The 19,745-nt window shown below is 42.5% G+C and overlaps 1 protein-coding gene and 3 pseudogenes across 6 annotated transcripts in view; 2 read left to right on the forward strand and 2 right to left on the reverse strand.

The window, feature by feature from the left end:
- The window catches only part of LOC128572296 (cyclin-dependent kinase 16-like), a 116,849-nt pseudogene that overhangs the window by 83,375 nt on the left and 13,729 nt on the right, over positions 1-19,745 (reverse strand). The window contains exon 2 of the transcript XR_008376160.1: positions 14,221-14,226. The product of XR_008376160.1 is annotated as a cyclin-dependent kinase 16-like (transcript). The remainder of the gene's footprint in view (positions 1-14,220; positions 14,227-19,745) is intronic.
- The window catches only part of LOC128572295 (cyclin-dependent kinase 16-like), a 116,844-nt pseudogene that overhangs the window by 81,877 nt on the left and 15,222 nt on the right, over positions 1-19,745 (forward strand). The window lies entirely within an intron of this gene.
- Positions 4,791-12,560, reverse strand: LOC128572300 (tripartite motif-containing protein 43-like). 4 transcript variants are annotated; one of them, XR_008376164.1, is made up of 8 exons: positions 11,539-12,560; positions 10,772-10,867; positions 7,990-8,220; positions 7,419-7,572; positions 7,183-7,303; positions 6,617-6,639; positions 5,999-6,096; positions 4,791-4,971 (listed from the first exon to the last, which is right to left on the reverse strand). XR_008376164.1 is itself a non-coding variant. In XM_053572120.1 (6 exons), exons 3-6 carry the CDS (start codon positions 8,041-8,043, stop codon positions 4,910-4,912), a joined length of 237 nt encoding a protein of 78 aa, XP_053428095.1. In that variant the 5' UTR covers positions 8,044-8,220; positions 10,772-10,867; positions 11,539-12,560; the 3' UTR covers positions 4,791-4,909. The 4 variants fall into 4 exon arrangements, 1 of the variants encoding a protein (XP_053428095.1); XR_008376163.1 differs by lacking the exon at positions 7,183-7,303; XR_008376162.1 differs by having other exon boundaries at positions 7,183-7,572.
- LOC128572292 (forkhead box protein K2-like) lies at positions 16,039-17,894 on the forward strand (annotated as a pseudogene).

Raw genomic sequence — 19,745 nt, forward strand, 5'->3', positions numbered from 1 at the left:
ACCTCACAGCTACCAGGCTCACAGCACAAGTCCTTCTGGAACTAGCAGCATCACCCTGCCCCCAGGCCCTGGTATGTCAGGGAATCTGCCCTTCCCCATTCCTTGTGCTCTGGGAGAAGTTAAAGGAGGCACCTGCCTGGTGATCACCAAACTTGCTCTCACCCCAGCAATCCTCCACACACATCCTGTGCTCAGTCAGCCAACATCTGGTTCCTGGCCGGGTGCAGCAGCTCCCACCTGTAATCCTATCACTCCGGGAGACTGAGGTAGGAGAATGTCGGAACTCAGGACTTCAAGACCAGCCTGAGCATGAGTAAGACCTCATTTCCAGTACAAAAAGGAAAATTAGTCAGGTATTGTAGTGGGTACATATAATCCCAGCTACTTGGGAGGCCGAGGTGGGAGGATCTCTTGAGCCCAGAGCTTGGGGTTGCTGTGAGCTGGGATGATGTAGGCTGATGCCACTGCACTCTAGTGTGGCAACAGTGTGTAACTGTCTCAAACAAACAAACAAACCAAAAAAAAGATCTTGTTTGTAGCATCAGCAGAACCAGAAGCAGAGAGTGAACACCGGTGTGCCAGGGCCATACTTTGGTTTATGTGGTTTATTGTGGTTGAATATAGGGTTGCTAATTTTGATTTCATATTTAATAAATACAAAATGATTATGAAATATGTAAATTTTATTTAAAAAAAAAACAGGTTATCAGACACCTGTGTTCTCTACACATTCAAAAATAAAATGTGGTCCTTATCTCTCAGGTCTAGCGTGTGCCTCTTCCCTGGCCCATGGCCCTCCTGCCCAGGGCATCAGCTTTCAGGCGGCTCATCCTGAGCCACACATTTGCTCACCTTCGTCACTCACCATCTGCACCGCTAACCCTCAATATTAGACTGTACAGTTGTGCCGTTTTGCATTTTTAAAATTTATAGAAACATCATACTCCATTTATTCTACTGTTTCTCTTTTTGTTGCATCAAGATTTTGTTTTTTGATTTATCCAATTTGTAGCAGGTAGCTGTAGTTTGGTAATTGTCACTACACACTTTTTTTTAATGCGATTGTACTATGATTTATCAATTTCAGCACTGGGGGAATTGATATTGATATCTCTTTTTCATTTTTATCCTTGCTATTCCTCCCATGATTGTTAATTTTGTTGTTAGAATAAATTTGTACCTGGCACACATAGTCTAGTTTAGAGTATTAATTGGGAGTCTAGTTGCATACAATGAGCATTACTAGAGATTAGACCAAGCATCCTCAAATTGCGGCTCGCGGAGTTTTGAGGCGCTGTGAATTGTATTTGTTCCCATTTTGTTTTTTACTTCAAAAAAAGATATGTGCAGTGTGGATAGAAATCTGTTCACAGTCGTTGTTTTTTTTTTTTTTTTAAACTATAGTCTGGCCCTCCAACGGTCTGAGGGACAGTGAATTGCTCCCTGTTTAAAAAGTTTGAGGACACCTGGATAAATCTAAGAGATTTCTACAAAACGTAACTCCCATATCATGACATATTCTGGGTTTCTCCACGTGTCGCCAAACCTTTCTATTTTTTCAATATTTATCTAAAGGAAGTAATTTTTTATTTCATGGTTTTTATTTATCTGACTGCAGGTGGGTTGGAGCACCTTTTTACATGTATTTCAGACATTTTTCCTGTGAACTCATTACTGTAGACTCTTGTACTTAGGAGAGGAGACTGTATATCTTTGTACTGTCAGTCTGCAGGCTATATATTCTGGATATTTATACTTTGTTACACATTTTTTGTGTTATAATATTTTCCCCAGCATTTCTCTTCCATTTTGTGTCTTAAAGACTTTCTTATTTTTCCAAGTCACGTTAAATTAATCATCATTTGCATTATTTGTTATGTAAGTTTTGTTTCTTTATTTAGAAATGTCTTTCTAACATAAGGCTAAAATGATAGACACCTATTCACGTTTTTAAAATTCTAAATTTGCCCTTCACATTGAACTAAGTTGATTCATGTAAGGTGATTTTTGAGGCTATCAGGTCAGTATTTTAGCATATTTGCTGTGATCCACTTGCAGTACCTGACTGGTCAGTCATAAGCCAGCAATCATGCATCAGGTGAGCCTGAGCCTTTCTCTGTGGTTTCTGGGGTCTTCATTCTCCATCCCCGCACCAACGGACCATTGCTTAATTGATACAACACTTGGAGACTATAGCATCTGCCACTGATATTTCAGAATACATATTTGATATTTTCACTCATAAAAGCACACTGCTCTAGCATTGCTGCTACTCACATCATATACAACATTTATATGCATAAAGAAAGCCAGTGGAGTCTTGTCATCATCGGATGGTATTTTTCAGAGAGGTAAGAAAATCCAACCAACAGGCAAAGGATGGTGGCTGACGCCTGTAATCCCTCCTGTGGGAAGGCAAGGCAGGAGAATTGCTTGAGTCCAGAAATTCTAGACAAGCCTAGGCAAACATAGTTAGACCCTCATCTCTATTGAAAGTAGGAAGGAAGGAAGGAAAGAACGAAGGCACAATTCTAACTATGACAGAAATGAATATTTGATTGCAATGTCTTCTCCAACTAATATTTAAGAAAATAGATGGAACTCATGAATTCATTGTTCTGCTTATACCAGGACTGTTTTGGATACTGTGTTTTCCCTGTATTTTCTTTTTTTTTTTTTTTTTTGGCCAAGGCTGGGTTTGAACCCACCACCTCCGGCATATGGGACCGGCGTCCTACTCCTTGAGCTACAGGCGCTGCCCTCCCTGTATTTTCTAAACTAAAGAAAGGAGATTTTTCCCTTTATTATATGAAGTGAATGACTCAAAATATAAAAGACCATGTGGCTATTCCATGAACATGTGTTTGTTCCATGGAACATGATCTTTCACTGAAAATGATGGACTTATTTTCTGATTCCCCAAAATTCTCCCTCAGAAAACTTCATCTCTCCTATTATATATACATATAAATAAATATATAAATATATAAATAAATATATAAATGTACATATATTTTTTTTATTGAGACAGACTTTACTTCGTTGCCCTCTGTAGAGTGCTTGGCATCACAGCTCACAGCAACCTCTGGCTCCTGGGCTGAGGTGATTCTCTTGCCTCAGCCTCCCAGTAGCTGGGACTACGGGCTCCTGCCACAATGCCCTGATATTTTTTTTTAGTTCGGCTGGGGCCGGGTTTGAACCTGCCACCCTCAGCTATATGTGCATGGTGCCCTACTCACTGGGCCACAGTCATCGCCCATCCTATTATATTCTTTTCACTGAGAAATACATGATCACTTGTATAGAATTAAATCGACTCGATGGATACCTAGCTCCTCAGGTGGAAGAAATGTACTGAGATTTGTCTCTGTACATCAGCCAAATCAGTGTTTCTCAAAACATTATCATTCATTACAATCCTCTGGAAGATTTGCTAAACCATGGATGCCTGTCCTCACCCGTTGAGTGTCTCATTCAGGTGGTCTTGGGAGGAGCCCAGATTTTCCATTTCCAACAAGTTCCAGGTGATACTTATGCTGCTGGAGCTGGCGGCAAACCACCAGCCACAATCATTGATTCAATCCAGGTTGTCCTTAGCATTTTCTAACCGACTGGTTACACTGTATGTTAGCACTGCATGTGCTTTATAGCAATTTTTAATTTACTTTTGGTTTTGATTAATATTCTTAATCAGTATCTACAAACTTTGGGAACCATGTTTTGTTCAAAATAACCTTCTTCTTGTTATGATGTAATTCCCTGAGGAATTGTACCCTATGTGACCACTGGCAAAGATGATGGAGCAGCACACTGTGAACTCACACTGTTGGAGGAAGCTTGCTTATACCTTTATTCACCTACACCTATTCACTTACCAAATATTTGTAAGTACTCACTATGTCCTGCACAGTATGTTACCTGCTGAGAATGGGGTCTGAATAGGAGATTCAACCTGTATGTCTTCTGATTTACACTATTGAAAACAACCAGCTCTTCTGTGTTTATACACAGAAAGACTGTCCTCCCTCTGAAGGTCAGTTGAAGTTTCATTGTGAAATAATTTTGTCTCCTAAGGTGAAGTGATGTACAGAATTTGTTAGATTGACAGGAGTTAATATCAGGCTGATGAGAGCAGTGTGGCCAACCAGGTCTGTCCAGAATGTAGAAACTGTGTTCATTCAGGTGGAATCACACACCCAAAGATTTTCAGAACCGCAGAGAGCTCACAAAGCACGTGAGCAAGCAGAGTGCAGTGCACATTTAGGTACCAGACCACAAGAGATGATTTCAATGTAAAGAAAATGGGACAACAGAATTTTGCATTTTATACTATTTTATTAAATAACAATAAAATGAGATTCCATGACCGTACTAAACCTTCAAGACAATAAAGTATGGTTGATTTTCTTCAGCTGAGAAGGGCTCCCCAGCACATGGAGGTCCCAGACCTGCAGTCAGGTTCCTGCCTCATCCCTGCTCATTTGTGTCCAGTGATAACGAAAGGCCTGACAGGGAAACACAAGGAGCCGGCGCGGTACTTCCATATGACGGAACTCTTGGCAACGTTCACAAAACTCACACTTCCACTCTGCAAATCAAGATACACACCAACCCGGCCCACAGGTTTCTCTACAAACTGAGGAATCGCTGGGGAGGTTGTCCAGAGAGTGTACCAATTATCCTGCCTCACACATGCAAGAAGAAACATGTCCCCAGGTACAAGCATTGTGCCAAGTCTGCATATCGGGTAATGTCTAGAGACCCCTAGAGCCCAGTCCCAAGAGTCGTCCACATCCAGCTCCCAGTAATACTTCCCAGCGGTGAAGGTCTGGTCTCCCCATGAGGCAAAACAGTTAGATTTCTCAGGATTCAAAGATTGATCTTGACTGTGAGATCTAAATGTGAAGTCTCACAAATCGTCAAACAGCCTGATGTGGTGATTGCTTACTTCATAGTGGAAAGAAATCTCCACTGTGGAAAGAAGACAATAGTTCAGTCAACATCTATTTTACAAATAAATTATCTCTGAGATATGAATGTCTACCTGGATGGTCAGTGGAATAAATAGGCCAAGACAACCAAGAAGGCAGTTCTGGCAGAACCGTATCAATTCACAAGCTACCCCTAAAAATGAAGCAGAAAGAAGGGCCTAATCACAGTGGGGAGATTCCTTCAACTTCAGAGACTGTAGAGAAGGAGGCCATGCCTACTGCTCCCTGGTTACATTTCATGGCACATGGAAATTCTGGAGCTATAATTCCATAGCAATAAACTTCCCTACATTTCCCTTCCTGCTTTCTGGAGAGGGGAAAGAAGAATCTGACACCTAGAGAAATGGCGATCACCCTGCCCATGTTACTGTAGGCCAGCTCCTGAGCACTTAAGCTAAATATGCCTGTGAGAATGTGACTTCCTACTAGGAATTCTGTGCCTTTCACTCCTAGTTTCATGTTACACCTCACTTGCCACTCTACCTCAGGCTTAGCACACCTGCCTTACCCTTAGACGTGCCGCTGGGCTCTAGGTCCTGCCTCCTTAACCACTGACTTTCTTTCTGTTTATAAAATATGGCCTGCATTTACTTCATTTATTCATGCATTTTTATGATAATTTCAATTGAAATTCGAATTATATGAAGTCCAATGTTTCAAAATTTTACAGGAAATATATTTTAAAATGAAACGTCAGCATCACTAATTGCATTTAATAAGAACTCAGAGGTACTGAACACATTCACAGTTCTGCATGACTCCTTGCACTGACAGGCTCCCTAAGAATAATTCCAATTCTAACGGAGACCTTTTGCTTGATATTTTTTTCTCATTCTAGTTTTGCACCAGCTGTCTTTTACTGTAGTGCAATAAACACATGTCTATCCTGTTCACGGCAATACTTTCTCTTCTAAAGGAAAGACCAATGAAGAAGGAAACACTGGCTATAGGAAACATGATCAGAGTGGACTTGGGCATTCCCAGTCACACCGCAGGCTGACACTCACCCCGGTAGCAGCTGTATCTGTCCATCAGTCCAGTGATGGCTCTAACGCTAAGCTCTGGACACACAGGCTGGGGCATGTGCAGCTGCACAGACTCACTCCTGGAAGAAGAAGGATTCAGATGATACTTTGACTCCCAAACACTTCATCATGATGCTTAAGAGAGACATAAGTATACAACAGAAAAGACTTTCTCAAAGACTGCTTCCGAATCATGCTTACCTCCACAGACTCCTTACAGGATTCTACCATTCATGGGGTACCTTTCTCACTTTTCTCTTTGCCTAAATACTTTTACCTCGTGACTCTCAGAGACACTTGCTTTTAACTACAATCCTGGGGAAATCTAGGCCACACACCTGAAGATTTCTCTGAGTTTGATGCCTTCTGGCCACTTGTGAATTCAGCCCTTCAACATACCCCTCTGAGCCACCAGGCAGAGACCAAGACTAACTTGTGGCAAAGGGAGTACAGGACTTGGTATTCAGAGCAGCACACGAATGCTTGGTCACATAAACAACATAATAGCTATAACCTAATATGTAATGGCTTCAATTGCTAGAAACAGCTTGATCTCTTTCCTAACCAGGTACCCCAGTTCACACTGAAGGTCCAACTTACCTCATCAGTAGGTCTCTCAAATCCTGTAAAGAGGGAAAAAAGGAAAAGTTAGATTTCCTCAGACATTGGATGTTGTGCCTATCCAGGCTTAGGGTTTGGGAAAGTAAAGAAAATTACTCATCACGAACATTCCCTAAGCCTTCTTATCAACCACGTCCCTTTTTCCTCTTAAAGGATAAGCCCAGTACAACCCAGTAACAGACTAAACTCTTGATGGTTCATAACCCTGAGGGTGACATGAAGAGAGAGAAGTGCATGGATAGGAACCACAGTCAGCAGCCTCCTGCCACCACCCAATGTCTGCCAAGTGTTCTTGCTAGGGGTTATCCCCCAAGGCCAATGAATTAGGACAATTCAAATCTAGGACATCCACAGAGAATGAGGAAATTAGTGTGAGCTTGCGCAAGATATTTCTATATTTTCCCTTATAGTCAAAAATGGAGGGTGGCGCCTGTGGCTCAATGAGTAGGGCGCTGGCCCCATATACCGAGGGTGGCGGGTTCAAACCCAACCCTGGCCAAACTGCAACAACAACAACAAAAATAGCCAGGTGTTATGGCGGGCACCTGTGGTCCCAGCTACTCGGGAGGCGGAGGCAAGTGAATCATCTAAGCCCAGGAACTGGAGGTTGCTATGAGCTGTGATGCCACAACACTCTACCGAGGGCGACAGAGTGAGACTCTGTCTCTACAAAAAAAAAAAAAAAAGAAGAAGAAAAGAAACGACCAAATGGTCTCTTTCTGCTTACTAGAATCAAGATAAATAAGTTTTGAAGGAAAATTTCTGAGGAGAAACTACTCACAATTTCATAGAGGTTTGTTGTGCATGGCTAGCAGTAGTGTGGTATATCATATGCGGATAGAAAAATGACCCCCAGGCTCCTGGCCCATTGCACCGTGGTTAAGGCACCAGCCACATGCACCGAGGGTGGCGATTTCGATCCCGGTCTGGTCCAGCTGAACAATGACAAATGCAACAACAGGAAAAAAAATAGAGCGGGGCATTGTGGCGGGAATCTGTAGTCCCAGCTACTTGGGAGGCTGAGGCAAGAGAATCACTTAAGCCCAGGAACTTGAGGTTGCTGTGAGGTGTGACGCCATGGCCCTCTACCAATGGCGACATAGTGAGACTCTGTCTAAAAAAAAAATAAACAAAGAAAATGGCTCCCAACAAAGATGTGGAAATAAGGAGAAATATTTTGGGGACCAAAGTAATGATGGAGATTAACATTGTAGCAGGGTGGCGCCTGTGGCTCAAGGAGTAGGGCGCTGGCCCCGGATACCACAGGTGATGAGTTCAAACCTGCCTCAGGCCAAAAACTGCAACAACAACGAAAAACACATGTAGCCAATGAGCTGAGGGCAAGTCCTGACCTGAAGCAGCTCCTCATCTGGTTTATGGCACATGCCCATCAGTTCCTCATGCATTTCCTATCATTTTTTCCACTTTTGTTTTATTTGGGCCACACTTCTCTCGAGTTGCTGAAGAATATTCCAGCTCTCCCTTTCCAGTTCCTCCAAATGTTGTTCTTCTTCCTTATAGAGAACTGGGTGAAGCTCTGCATATTCGTTCCTGGTCATTTTTCTCACTAGAAGCACATATTCCTGTAAGGAGATAGAAATGGGTTACCCATGTCACATTCCAGGCCAACTTAACTTGCACACACACCTCACCTGTTTCTCTTTGGCTCTTGCCCTTCACCCATGAGCAGTACACAGCTTAAATTCATATTGTCCAGTTGTCACAATCCACAATTCATCTATTTTTTTCCTTCCTTCCTTCCTTTTTTTTTAATTTGTTAATCATGACCAGTTTATTAGCCCACAGCCTAAACAGATAAATCATTTTTAAATCCACTATGTGCTCCTTGATCACAAGCACTCAAGAAGCATTTTTTCTCATATAGTAACCTTAGTTATGCTTTCTTTAAAGATGGAGGCTATTTGGAGCACATTGATTTTCATTGCTATGTGACCTTTTTGACAGGAGTCATCTTTACTCACCTCTGATATTGGTAAAGATATGGGCGTTATTTTTATTTTTCTCTCCTATCTATAAAGGTGTTTTTGTTTCTGCTCCTATTACATCAATTACCATTCAAGATTTCTATGTTCTCTACTGTATCAAATATACTTCAAGGCTTTTATTTCATTCAACTATAAAGATATGTCAGTATTATTTACACTGTCCTGTTTTTTGCTATTTAAGAAACAACTGGTGAAGTAATATATTTCAAAAATTTAGAATGTTTTTCTCTTCAATACACAAGATAAGTGCCCTGATTACACAATGTGTGCCTAGATGTAGCATTGTTTTATGATTCAAACCACCACCCTCGAAGAGTATTTCTTTAGATTGTCTTAGTGGAGTTTACATTTAGTACTAAACATTCTTGGAAAAAATTGATACTAATCATATTTACAATCATACTAAATAGCCTCTCATAGGCTTGAGGCAGATCACATATTTTTCAAGTAAACATTATGAATAAAAGTATAGCATCCAATAATTTGAGAACTGAATTACATCAATATTCACTTTTGAATAAATTAAAATACTTTCAATAGAAAGTATCCATGAATATATTAACAATTATACCTTTTAACATAAATGTCTAGTTATTTATTTAGTGTAAAATTCTGGGTAAAAGATACCAAATTTTATTGGATACGCAATCTTTTTCCAATTATTTATTTCTTGGTGTTTGATTAAGCAATGATAATTAGATAAACATTTTACCATACTGATATCAGTTGTAGATTTTGGCATGTAAAGGTAATATTGGTTGGAGGAAATATAACAAAGTTTTAATGAATGATTCATAAAATTGATGGCATTCATAGCTATGCTCTTTGATTTTATATCTCTGGTCGTCAGAAACACTGAGGCTGGATCACACCTGTAATCCCAGCACTCTGAGTGGGTGGATTTCTGGAGGTCTCCAGTTCAAGACCTGCCTGAGACAGAGCAAGACCTCATCTCTAAAAATAGGCAGGCACTGAAGAGTCACCTTCCCCAGTTACTTTCTTTAATACATATCCTCTCAAATCTGAAATCCGACATTCAAACAGTTGAAATTTAAGGTTTCTTATTAAAACCTTGTATGAGCTATTGTGATCTGTTTAACTCATTAGTCTCCCCACTCTGCAACCTGATTGTTTAAATTAGAAGAAATATTGTATATCACATATAGGATTAGAAGCCATCAGACAAGAACAACATATCTAAAATTTCTGAACCTAACCCCTTAAAAAGATTTCTATTCTCCTACTTTCCATGGGGCTCCTAAATATGACCTTGGGCCTCATATGGGCCAGCCATTTTAAAAACAGGAATTCTAATTTCATTGCATCTCCTCCCAATAATCACGTATTTGTTTTCTAAGTCCGCTGAATATTTTTGCTTTTGTTCTGTCCATCTTTGTCAATCTCTCCACATGTTCTATGTTCTCCTACCAGTATCATTGTCTAGCTTCTTTACAAACCGTTTTAACCATGGCAGGCACACTTCTAAATTGCTGTTCATGCTTTCCCATCCACAGTGAAAGGCCTACAATACCCAATTACACGCTCTGTATTTTCTAGAATTCATCTCCCACATAAATCTTTGCCTGAGGCACCCATGGAATTTTTATCACCTATTTTCCTCTCTGAAATCAGATTGATTTAAATCCATATTGAGGAATTTGGCAAAGCCCAGTGGTTACTGAATTTCCTCAAACCCTGCGTGTGTGCCTTCTCCACCTTTCTTTGGGTAATTTTTGTTGTTGTTCTTACCTTAGGGTCTAGAAATCCTCAGAAAAATGTGACCCTCCGTTGAAAAGCCCAACAGCAGGGTGTCCCAAGTGTCACCGTATAAGCAAAATTCATATATTCATATTATATTTTATATGACTTATATTTATACATATATGTATCTACACCTAGAGAAATGTATTATAAAATTTTGTAACAAATGTTTTGCATATGAAGCTACATTTGGCTAAAATTTCTCATCTTCCCTAGGTATGTATCTTTAAGACAACCTGCATTTTTCCCATAAACCTATCAATTCATTGAATGTAAGAACTCATGATTTCAGGTCAGGCGTTTAATGGCTAATGTTGTAGCATGTCTGTCCCAAGCCGAATCTGATGGAAACATTTCCTGTACTTACCATCCAATGGTTAATCATTATTTGTTCCTCTCTCAGGTTTCTCTGATTTTCCAGGATCTTGTCTCATAAAGATCTCATTTGCTTTTCGAGTTTAGCCTGCAAGAAAGATACAAATGTGAGCAGTGGAAAAACAAACAGTATAAAATTCTGACCCCGACTGATGCAGAGAGTCAAGGGATGTTCAATAAAAGTATGTTGGGAAGAGTGGCAGGATTATCTTGTACTTTTACTCTGCATAACTTTCTATATTAGAAGATTTCAACTATAACCCACATGTAATGTAACCACTATCAAGGCAAAACAAATAAATATTTGATATATTTGGGGAGGTTTCAGGTAAGCATCCTGCCTCATGATGTCCATCTACAACTGCTTCTCGAACGTCCATTCCAATGTACTTAAAGCTAACATGTTTGTCAAGTTTTGATAAATGTGTTTCCAATACAAAATTTTCTTTTTTTTTTTCTTTTTTTTTACAAAATTTTCTTTACATAGTTTTCATAGTCAATGATCTCTGAACATGAGAGCTTTCTGTTGATGTTTGCACAATCCTCTTAATTAAAACAATAATCAATTCACATTATCATCCTTCTATTGGAATGCTAACCTCATGGAGGCAGCTATACATATAGCTGTTAGGCATATACCAGTACATGTTAGGCATGGTAAAGAATGAAAAACTCTTCCTCATGATCTTCATCTTCCTTCTACCCTCTTTAATTCTACCACCCTTCAGCTCTCAACGTGATCTCAGAAGCATCCCTTACCTGCTGGTCCGCAGCTGCCTCTATATATGACAGTGTCAGTGAACACCGTGCTCCTGGGAGTTAGAGCAGAGCAAACACAACAGGCTCCTGACCACTTCACAGAACATCTTTTTCTTCTCCTTGTGGGTTCCACGCATTTGTTCCTCAGAGCTCAGGAATTGCCAGAGACTGGCTTTTCTGGCAACGGACACCAGATTCTTCAGAACAATATTGGTTTTGAACTTTCTCTGCTGTGATGGTTCTCTGCACTCTGGGCAGTGGGCAGGATTTGGGGCTCCTTCCCAGGAGAGAGAGAGGCAGGGTCTGCAAAAGCTGTGTCCACAGCCTATGGTGACTGGGTCTATAAGGTAGTTCAGGCAGATGGCACAGGTGATTTCCCTCTGGAAGGCTTGCAGTATATCTAGGTCCATGTTACTAAAGAAAGAAAATTAGAATTTATTCTTCTGCCCTAATGAAGCAAAAGTCTAACCAAAAATGCACTCACATGTTGACTGAATAATAAACTCCCATCTAGAGCAGAATAGGCTTTACTTTGCATGACACAAATGGGAAACTGAGGCACAAACAGATTTCTCAAGCTTTGTACGTAACTGGTTGGGTACTTATCTAACATGTATCTACCTTACCAAACCGTTTTCTCCTGTAGAAATGTACCAGTTTTCAGCTGGGCGCCGATAATTTAGTGATTAGGGCACCAGCCACATGCACCAGGGCTGGTGAATCGAATCCAGCCTGGGTCTGTTAAAATTGAATCTGGCCCATGCCTGGTAAAAGAAAAAAAAAAAATAGCGGGGCATTGTAGCAGGCACGTGTAGCCCCAGCAACTCAGGAGGCTGAGGCAAGAGAATCACTTCAGCCCAAGAGTTGGAGGTTGCTGTAAGCTATGATGCCCATAGTTTTATCACCTATTTTCCTCTCTGACATCAGATTGATTTTGAATCAATATTGAGAAATTTGGCAAAGCCCAGTGGTTACTGAATTTCCAAAGTGAGACTCTGTCTCAATTAAAAAAAAGAAAGAAAGAATAAAGAAAAGAAATGTGCATGTTTTGTGCTGTATTACTTTCCTTCGAGTTGCTCAAACTACAGGAGCTCAACCCAATCTGTACCTCCAGGAGTTTGGTCTGGAGGGATCTGAAAATCAGCCAATTCTCATTGCCAGGCATTGACTGGACAGTGGAAGTAGGGGCTGAGATTTGATCTCAATTAATTGTTAGAATCCCCCTACCATGACACGTCTCCAATATCACTCTAAAGTAAGTGTTAAGGTTTCAGATCTAAATTAAAATCAGCTAACCAAGCACCTATTATTCTCTAAACAACAATTTAATTCAATCAACAATTATTTTCTGGTACATTTCTTCTTCCAAGCCCTATGTCTCAATCAACTCAAAGATATGCTGCTGACTACAACGTCCTTATCAATAGATAAGAAATGTTTCACAAAAAGAAAAAAAAATTATAAAATGCAGTAATGTAGAGAATGCCACTGTGTCTTGTGTGTCTCACTCATGATGTAGAAAATACCTTCCAGCTAGCCAATTGATAAAAATGAATAAGAAAAATGTTTATAAAACATGTTTATAAAACAAATTTTCTCCATTGATGTCTTTTGTTGTCTCTAACAGATTCCCTCCCAAAATCAACTTTTGAATACAGGAGACAAACTTAACTTTGTCAAATTGGATCATATTTCGACCAGTCTCTTTTTATATAAATACCCTAAGTTGTGGAATCTGTTCTATCTTTATTATCTATATCTTGCATACAAATCAAATATCTAGAGCCTGCTTGATGGAGAAAAACCAAAGTGATAATGGTGGGCAACTAAGAATAACAAGAGAAACATAAATATAGGATTGGGAGGAGTGGTGCAGCCATGGTCATCATCAGCATCAAGCAAAGAAATCAGCTTTAGTATATAGGGAAAGTTAAAGTTGTTTATGCAGAGACAGTGTAACCAAGGAAAAATATCTTCAAACTTTATGGGCTTCTGTATGTGCTAGGGAAAATGTTACAAAAAAGGTAATGAAAATCAATCTAGTCCACTACAATTGTTTCATCACAAGACTTCCGTAGAGTGAAGTAAAAGATAATAGCTTCCTGGGAGAGGATGAAAAACAAGTTGAAGAAAAACATGTTGTTCTTGAAGGAAGAGGGCAGCTGGGGGTCATTCTTAGAACGTTTCCAAGTTGTGGGGGACCCCACCACCTCATGACTGTTCTCCACCACAGACCAGTAAATACACAATTGAAATGAGATCTTCCAGGTCTTCGAAAAATACCAGGCATACTTTCACATTGAGAAGAAATAATAAATATCATGTAATAAAATTCATTGTACAATAAAACTGGGGTTCTCGTTTCTATAGTAGATAAATACAGATAGCATTCTCATTACTGAGTTTCCTTCATGATCACTAATGTATTTTTCAATGCCGAAACATTTACTCATTGTTTAGTATTTAAGTTTATAAATGGAAGCTTCTAAAGTGACAATATTGAAACTGTTAAGAGCAATGTTTTCCTAATAATCAGTTATTTGCATATCTCTTCTGTGTGTACATGAAGCACCACTTATAAAGTAGTATGTAATGTATGTATGCATGTGTAACATATTTATAGAATAAAATGTTCCTGGCCAGTCTCCACAAACATAGCTCAGAGTTTAGGGTACTGGCCACATGCACCTGAGCAAGTGGGTTTAAACATGGCCCGAGCCTACTAAAACAAAAATGACAACAGCAGGAAAAAAAAAAAAAAAAGAAAGGCAGGTGCCTGTAGTCCCAGCTACTTGGGAGGCTGAAGCAAGAGAATCGCTTAAGCCCAAGAGTTTGACGTTGCTGTGAGCTGCAACACCACAGGACTCTACCAAGGGTGACATAGTGAGAGTCTATCTCAAAAAAAAAAAAAAAAAAGAAAGAAAGAAAGAAAGAAAAAGAAAAAAGGAAAAAATATTCCTAGCCAATTTGTAGAATCTACAAAAAGTACAAAATTATAAGTCATCTGGCAACCTATCTTTGAATATTACCAGGTAAACAATGAAGACATACATAAAATAATACAGAAAAGTCATATGAATTAAAAATTAGTAAGATGACTTTATAAAATAGCTTATCTTTCAACTAGAGTATAGGAGTCATTTTTATTAACTGAGCAAAATCACTCCATAAAAACAATTTCAATTGACTGATCTGCAAATTAAAATGACACTATTTATTTCAGTGATAGAAAGTAGTAGGGACTCGTGCAGATCGGGTACTCACCTAATGGCTATATCTGTGACCTCACCAGTGCTTGCTGGAGCAGTATGAAGTCAGGTTAGGATCAGGACTTCACAGGGTAGGGGTAGTAGCTTTCAGAAGTGTGCGAGGCCAAGTGAGCTCCCAACTCAACTCTGTTATGGAGAAGAATGAGCTTGACTCCTTGACAGTCTTTAATTTATAGGACCTCTGAGGACCACACCCATAATGTCAAAGTGATTATCAAAGTGATTACTACTCATCAGATGGGTGGGTGTTAGTATGGGCGATTAGGTTTCCCGGAGACAAAAGGAAAGACTGATTTATCACCTTGTATAGCTCCGGAAACAAATTTCTACCAACATCATCTCATCAAGAATCACATATTTTTGCAACAAATAAACTCCCTACTGGTGATTTAGTATCTAAAAAACTATTTCTGGATTGGTAGCTTTAATTATTAACTTATAACAAAAAACGGTAAAAAAAAAAAAAATTCAAGTTAGTAGTTTTGTCAAATGTCTAAGAAACGTTGGCGATGATGTGCCTGAGGGTGACTTTACATGTATTTGTTACTGTAGGAAGTGTTTTATTTTTTATATTGATTTATTTTTGTATTGTAAAAATGTAATGTGAGAACAATTTTGGCCCTTACTTCAGAACACAGATTTCTCCTGCTCCTGAAACTCCAGATAATGTTGTCTAAGGGTTTCTCCCCAGAGCATAACACAGAATTCTTTGCCAGGCGCCCCCCAACCCCATGTCAGAGGGAATGAGGGGAAATTGCTGGGAAGCCAGAAGCAGGGTGCCCCTGAGTCTGAGCAGGGGAGAGAAGTTATGTGGAGGTTAATCAGAATTTATTTCCACCCCAGAATATAATTATGATGGGAGCCTTTTCCCCAACTCATTTAGTTCACTGCTTATGGGGCAGGAAGAGATGACACATTGGAGTCTTAAGGAAAACCCTTCTCCTGACAATTCCCTCCAAACATCTTCCATGTTGTCTGAGAGAGCCAAACTGGATTCTGAAGCAGCATCTCAGATCTGTGCACAAGAGTTTTTAGGCAACTGCCTTGGTTTCACAGAGAAAATTGGGACAGTGGGATGATACATCAAAGCTCTGAGGACCTAGAGGAAGGAAGGCCTGGCTCTGCCTCGCTGACCGGAGGCCTCGCTGTGGAACTCAGCGCCCGACCTCCGGCCTGGGCCTCCGCCGCCACCCGCACCCGTGCCAAGCGGAGGGGCCCTCACGAAGGCCGATGGCTGCAGCCGCGGTGGCACTCTGGGGCTGCGCAGCCGGGGCGGCGGGTCTCCACCGGCGGCTGGGCCGTGGCACGACTTGAGGGCCGCGAGTTCGAGTATCTGATGAAGGAGAGCTCCGTGACCCTCTGGTGCAACTCGGGGCAAGGCTCGGTGGACGTGAGTACGGGGCGCTGGAGCTTCATCTCCCAGTGCCTCCTAGAGATCTTCACACCCCGAGTTGCTGGCCGGGCAGCCCAGGCCGGACACTGGCAGCCTGGCAGCTACTTCTACCTGCGCTGCCTCTGCAAGAACTGCGTGTGCGTGGACTGCTGTTCCAGAGGCACAGGGCGCTGGCGGCAGCTGCCTCGTGCGTACAGGTTCAGGTTTCGGAGCACAAACATCAAGATCACATTCACTGCCCTGTGCAGGGACAAGAGGGAGAAGCAGGAAACGATGAGTCCCCGGTGAAGGCCGTTCAGCCGCCCATCTCGCTTCTGACCATCAACATTCCAGACACCGTGGCCCCTCCCCTCCCCCACGGGGACCATCAGTGCTGCCAACTCCTGCCCATCCAGCCCCCCGGGAGCAGGGTCTTCAGGGTACAAAGTGGGCCGAGTGATGCCACCTGACCTCAATTTAATGGCAGAAAACTCGCAGCCAGAACATGAGAAGGAAGCTTCTGGAGGAGACAGCCCAAAGGATGGCTCAAAGCCACCTTATTCCTGTGCACAGTTAATAGTACAAGCAATTACGATGTTCCTGATAAACAACTTACCCTAAATGGAATTTACACACATATCACAAAAAATTACCCCCAGTACAGGACTGCAGACAAGGGCTGCCAGAATTCAATTCGCCACAATCTCTCTCTGAATCATTACTTCATCAAAGTACCACCTTCCCAGGAAGAACCAGTGGAGGATAGATCCTGCCTCTGAAAGCAAATTAATAGAGCAGGCTTTTAGGAAAAGATGGCCTAGGTGCGTGCCTTGCTTTAGAACCCCCCCCCCCCGGCACCGCTCTCTTCTAGCAGCGCCCGGCCTCTCCCAGTTACACTGGGCGCTGTCTGCTCACTCCAGCGGCACCCAGACCCCTGGAGCCTGTCCAGGGAAGGTTCGCCCACACCCTGGAGCCTGAGCCTGGCGCCTCACAGCCCAAACTCGCTGTTATCCAGGAAGCTCGGTGTGCCCAGAGCCACCAGGGTCACCTCTGCCCAGCCAGCCAGTCCTCGTTGGTGTTCAGCGACAGCTGCCACAGACCATTTAAGCCCGCCCCTTACACGGTTGCAGCCCCAGTGACCACTCCGACCTCCCAGGTTCACGTCGTCCACCAGTTGGTCACCAGTGTGGCTGGACTGGCTTCAGCAAACACTTACACTGTTGCGGGACAAGCTGTGGTCACTCAGGTGGCTGTGCTGCCCCCCACGAAGTCCGAGCCGGGGGAGAACGGCCGTCACAGGGAAGTAAAAGTAGAATCTATTCCCGCAACTAGCCATGCCACATTAGGCACTGCCAGCTGGATCATTCAGCCCTCACAGACCACCCCTGTCCAGACGGTCAACATAGTACAACAGGCGCCTCTAGGTCAACACCAGCAACCAATAAAATCTGTAACACAAAATGGTACTCACGTGGTACCAATCCCCAGCGCAGTCCATGGCCAGGTGGACGTGGGGTAGTGAGCCCTCTGCGCTTGCTGGCAGCCCACGCGTCAGCATCAGCCTCCCAGCCCCGTCCACAAAGCGCCAGAATGGCCACCAGCCAGAGCAGCCAGAGCAGCAGCGGCTGAAAACGGAGGACAGCGAGAGTATCGTCATGGCCCGGAGCATGGACAGGCCACCGGCAGCTGCGAGGGAGAAGGGCATCCAAAACTAGCGTCTGGGAGAGTTTTCTGACTTCAAAGATACCAACTTTGTGGTGCCAAAAGGAGACATTGCCTCTCACCTATGCTCAGAGCGCATCCTCTGGCCTAGCCCAGCCCATGGAATGATTTACTTTTGTCTGTCTTGTTAAAGTTCAGAGGGAGCTACTCTGTGACAGCTGCAAATGTCCCCTGGTGGAGCGGTTGCCTGAAGGATTTCAGCACCTCGGTCTCGGTGGGTGGGACAGACAAGCGGCGCTGCAGCCACAGGTGCAGGCACATGTGAGGGTCCAGGGATGAGCCTGTTGTACAAAAGAGCTGCCGGGGCTCGTCCAGCTGCACTTAACTGTTCTCTTTCTTGGTATTTCTTATTGTTTGTTTCTTTGTGTTAACTTTGTCCCTGGCAAAATATTTTCACTCTAAGCACAACCAGTCTCCTAAACAAAGAAAATAATAATGATAGCAAGGAAGGAAAATGAAGTTGAGGAAGCCCCTGTCTTCTAGGATGCCTCATTTTGAGCATGGGCAACAATGGATGATTTCACCTTGAGGTCTTTCCTGGTGTCCTCTGAGATCTGGGTTTTCTTCTGGATGAGGCCATCCAGAGATGTGACAAGAGGTTTGATTCTAGGGGCCTAAAGCAGGGACTTGGGATGGAGAATCCCTAAAGGAAGGGGACCTGCTGAGCAGATTCCTGGATGCTTGGGGCACAGTGGAGGTAGAGTAGGGATAACTTTGCAGAACCTGAAAATTCCAGAACTCCCCTGACCCCATCACCAGTGGACGGATCCTGTGATAGTGGAAGCCTGGGGAAACATGGGAGAAGGTGTGATAAAGAGCAGCCCCCTAAAAGACCCAGGTTTGTCTCAGCCTGTTTCAGCCTTAGTCCCACACATGTTCCCCCGTTTAATCTCAAAGGCAGGTTTCAGAATAAAACAGGAAATTTCTCCCAGTTCCCCCAACCCCCTAGCAATGGCTAAACAATGGTGGAAAAATTACCTACACAAGTTCCCAAGCCACTGTATCGCCCACGCTGTCTCCGTGCCAACCATGACGATGTAGGCCATGCAGTCATCAGGCTATAGGCCCCTGACTGTAACTCTGCCTCTAGCTAACTGCCACGTTCTGCTTTTGTTTCTGCTTCCTTCCATGGCGCAAATGGATAAAAGTCCACCTGCCCCTCACTTCGGCTGTTTGCTATCCCAGCAACATCCCCCTGCGCAGGTGCAATAAATCACCTTCTGATTTATACCTGAAGTGGGGTCCGAGTCTTTCTTACAGGTGGCTGTGGGTACTACACTGCTTACAACAAAGGGAAGTAAAATACTACTGTAGCTTTTACTGTTCACTGCACTGAGCGTCCTCTTAGTTTCAGAAACAAGGTACTCCAAGTGCTCTGGGGCCTATAGAGCAGAGCACTTTTCTATGGTTCCTCCAAAAGCACTCAGCGTCACCCAACTGACAGAGACGTCTGTGAGGACTTCTGGCTCCTAGAGTCTCTCTAGGATTTCTAAATCCAAAATTGACTGTCTGAACCAGGAGCTGCTCTGATTGTTCTCCTGGTTTGTTTTTCCAGAGCAGACAGCACATTGGCTCCATACATAGGTCTGACCATTCTAAATTCCAATCCAGCCTTCTATGTTACAAAGGTATAAACTATTTCTCAGATCAGAAGCATAAAAGATGTGTATTGACAGTTTGATAGCTATAGTTACACATTTTGAACATTTGGGCATTTGGTATGTGTGCCTCGATTTGTTTTCCTGCTCCAGTTTCACAAATACGAGAAGATATCTGTGAAAAAGTCTCACTGAGAGGTTCTTTTAACACCCACCTCTTCCCAGCCTGGGGCTTGTTCCCAAGCC

This window comes from Nycticebus coucang, chromosome 20, assembly GCF_027406575.1.
Source record: "Nycticebus coucang isolate mNycCou1 chromosome 20, mNycCou1.pri, whole genome shotgun sequence".
NCBI classification, from domain to species: domain Eukaryota; kingdom Metazoa; phylum Chordata; class Mammalia; order Primates; family Lorisidae; genus Nycticebus; species Nycticebus coucang.

Excerpts from the sequence above, each read along its gene's own strand:
- LOC128572300 (XM_053572120.1), bottom strand. The coding sequence starts at position 8,043 with ATGCATGAGGAACTGATGGGCATGTGCCATAAACCAGATGAGGAGCTG. Across the intron at positions 6,097-6,616 it reads TTGAGAGACCTACTGATGAG|GAGTGAGTCTGTGCAGCTGC; the intron begins GTAAGTTGGACC and ends TTCTTCTTCCAG. Across the intron at positions 4,972-5,998 it reads CAGATACAGCTGCTACCGGG|TGGAGATTTCTTTCCACTAT; the intron begins GTGAGTGTCAGC and ends TTCTTTCCACAG.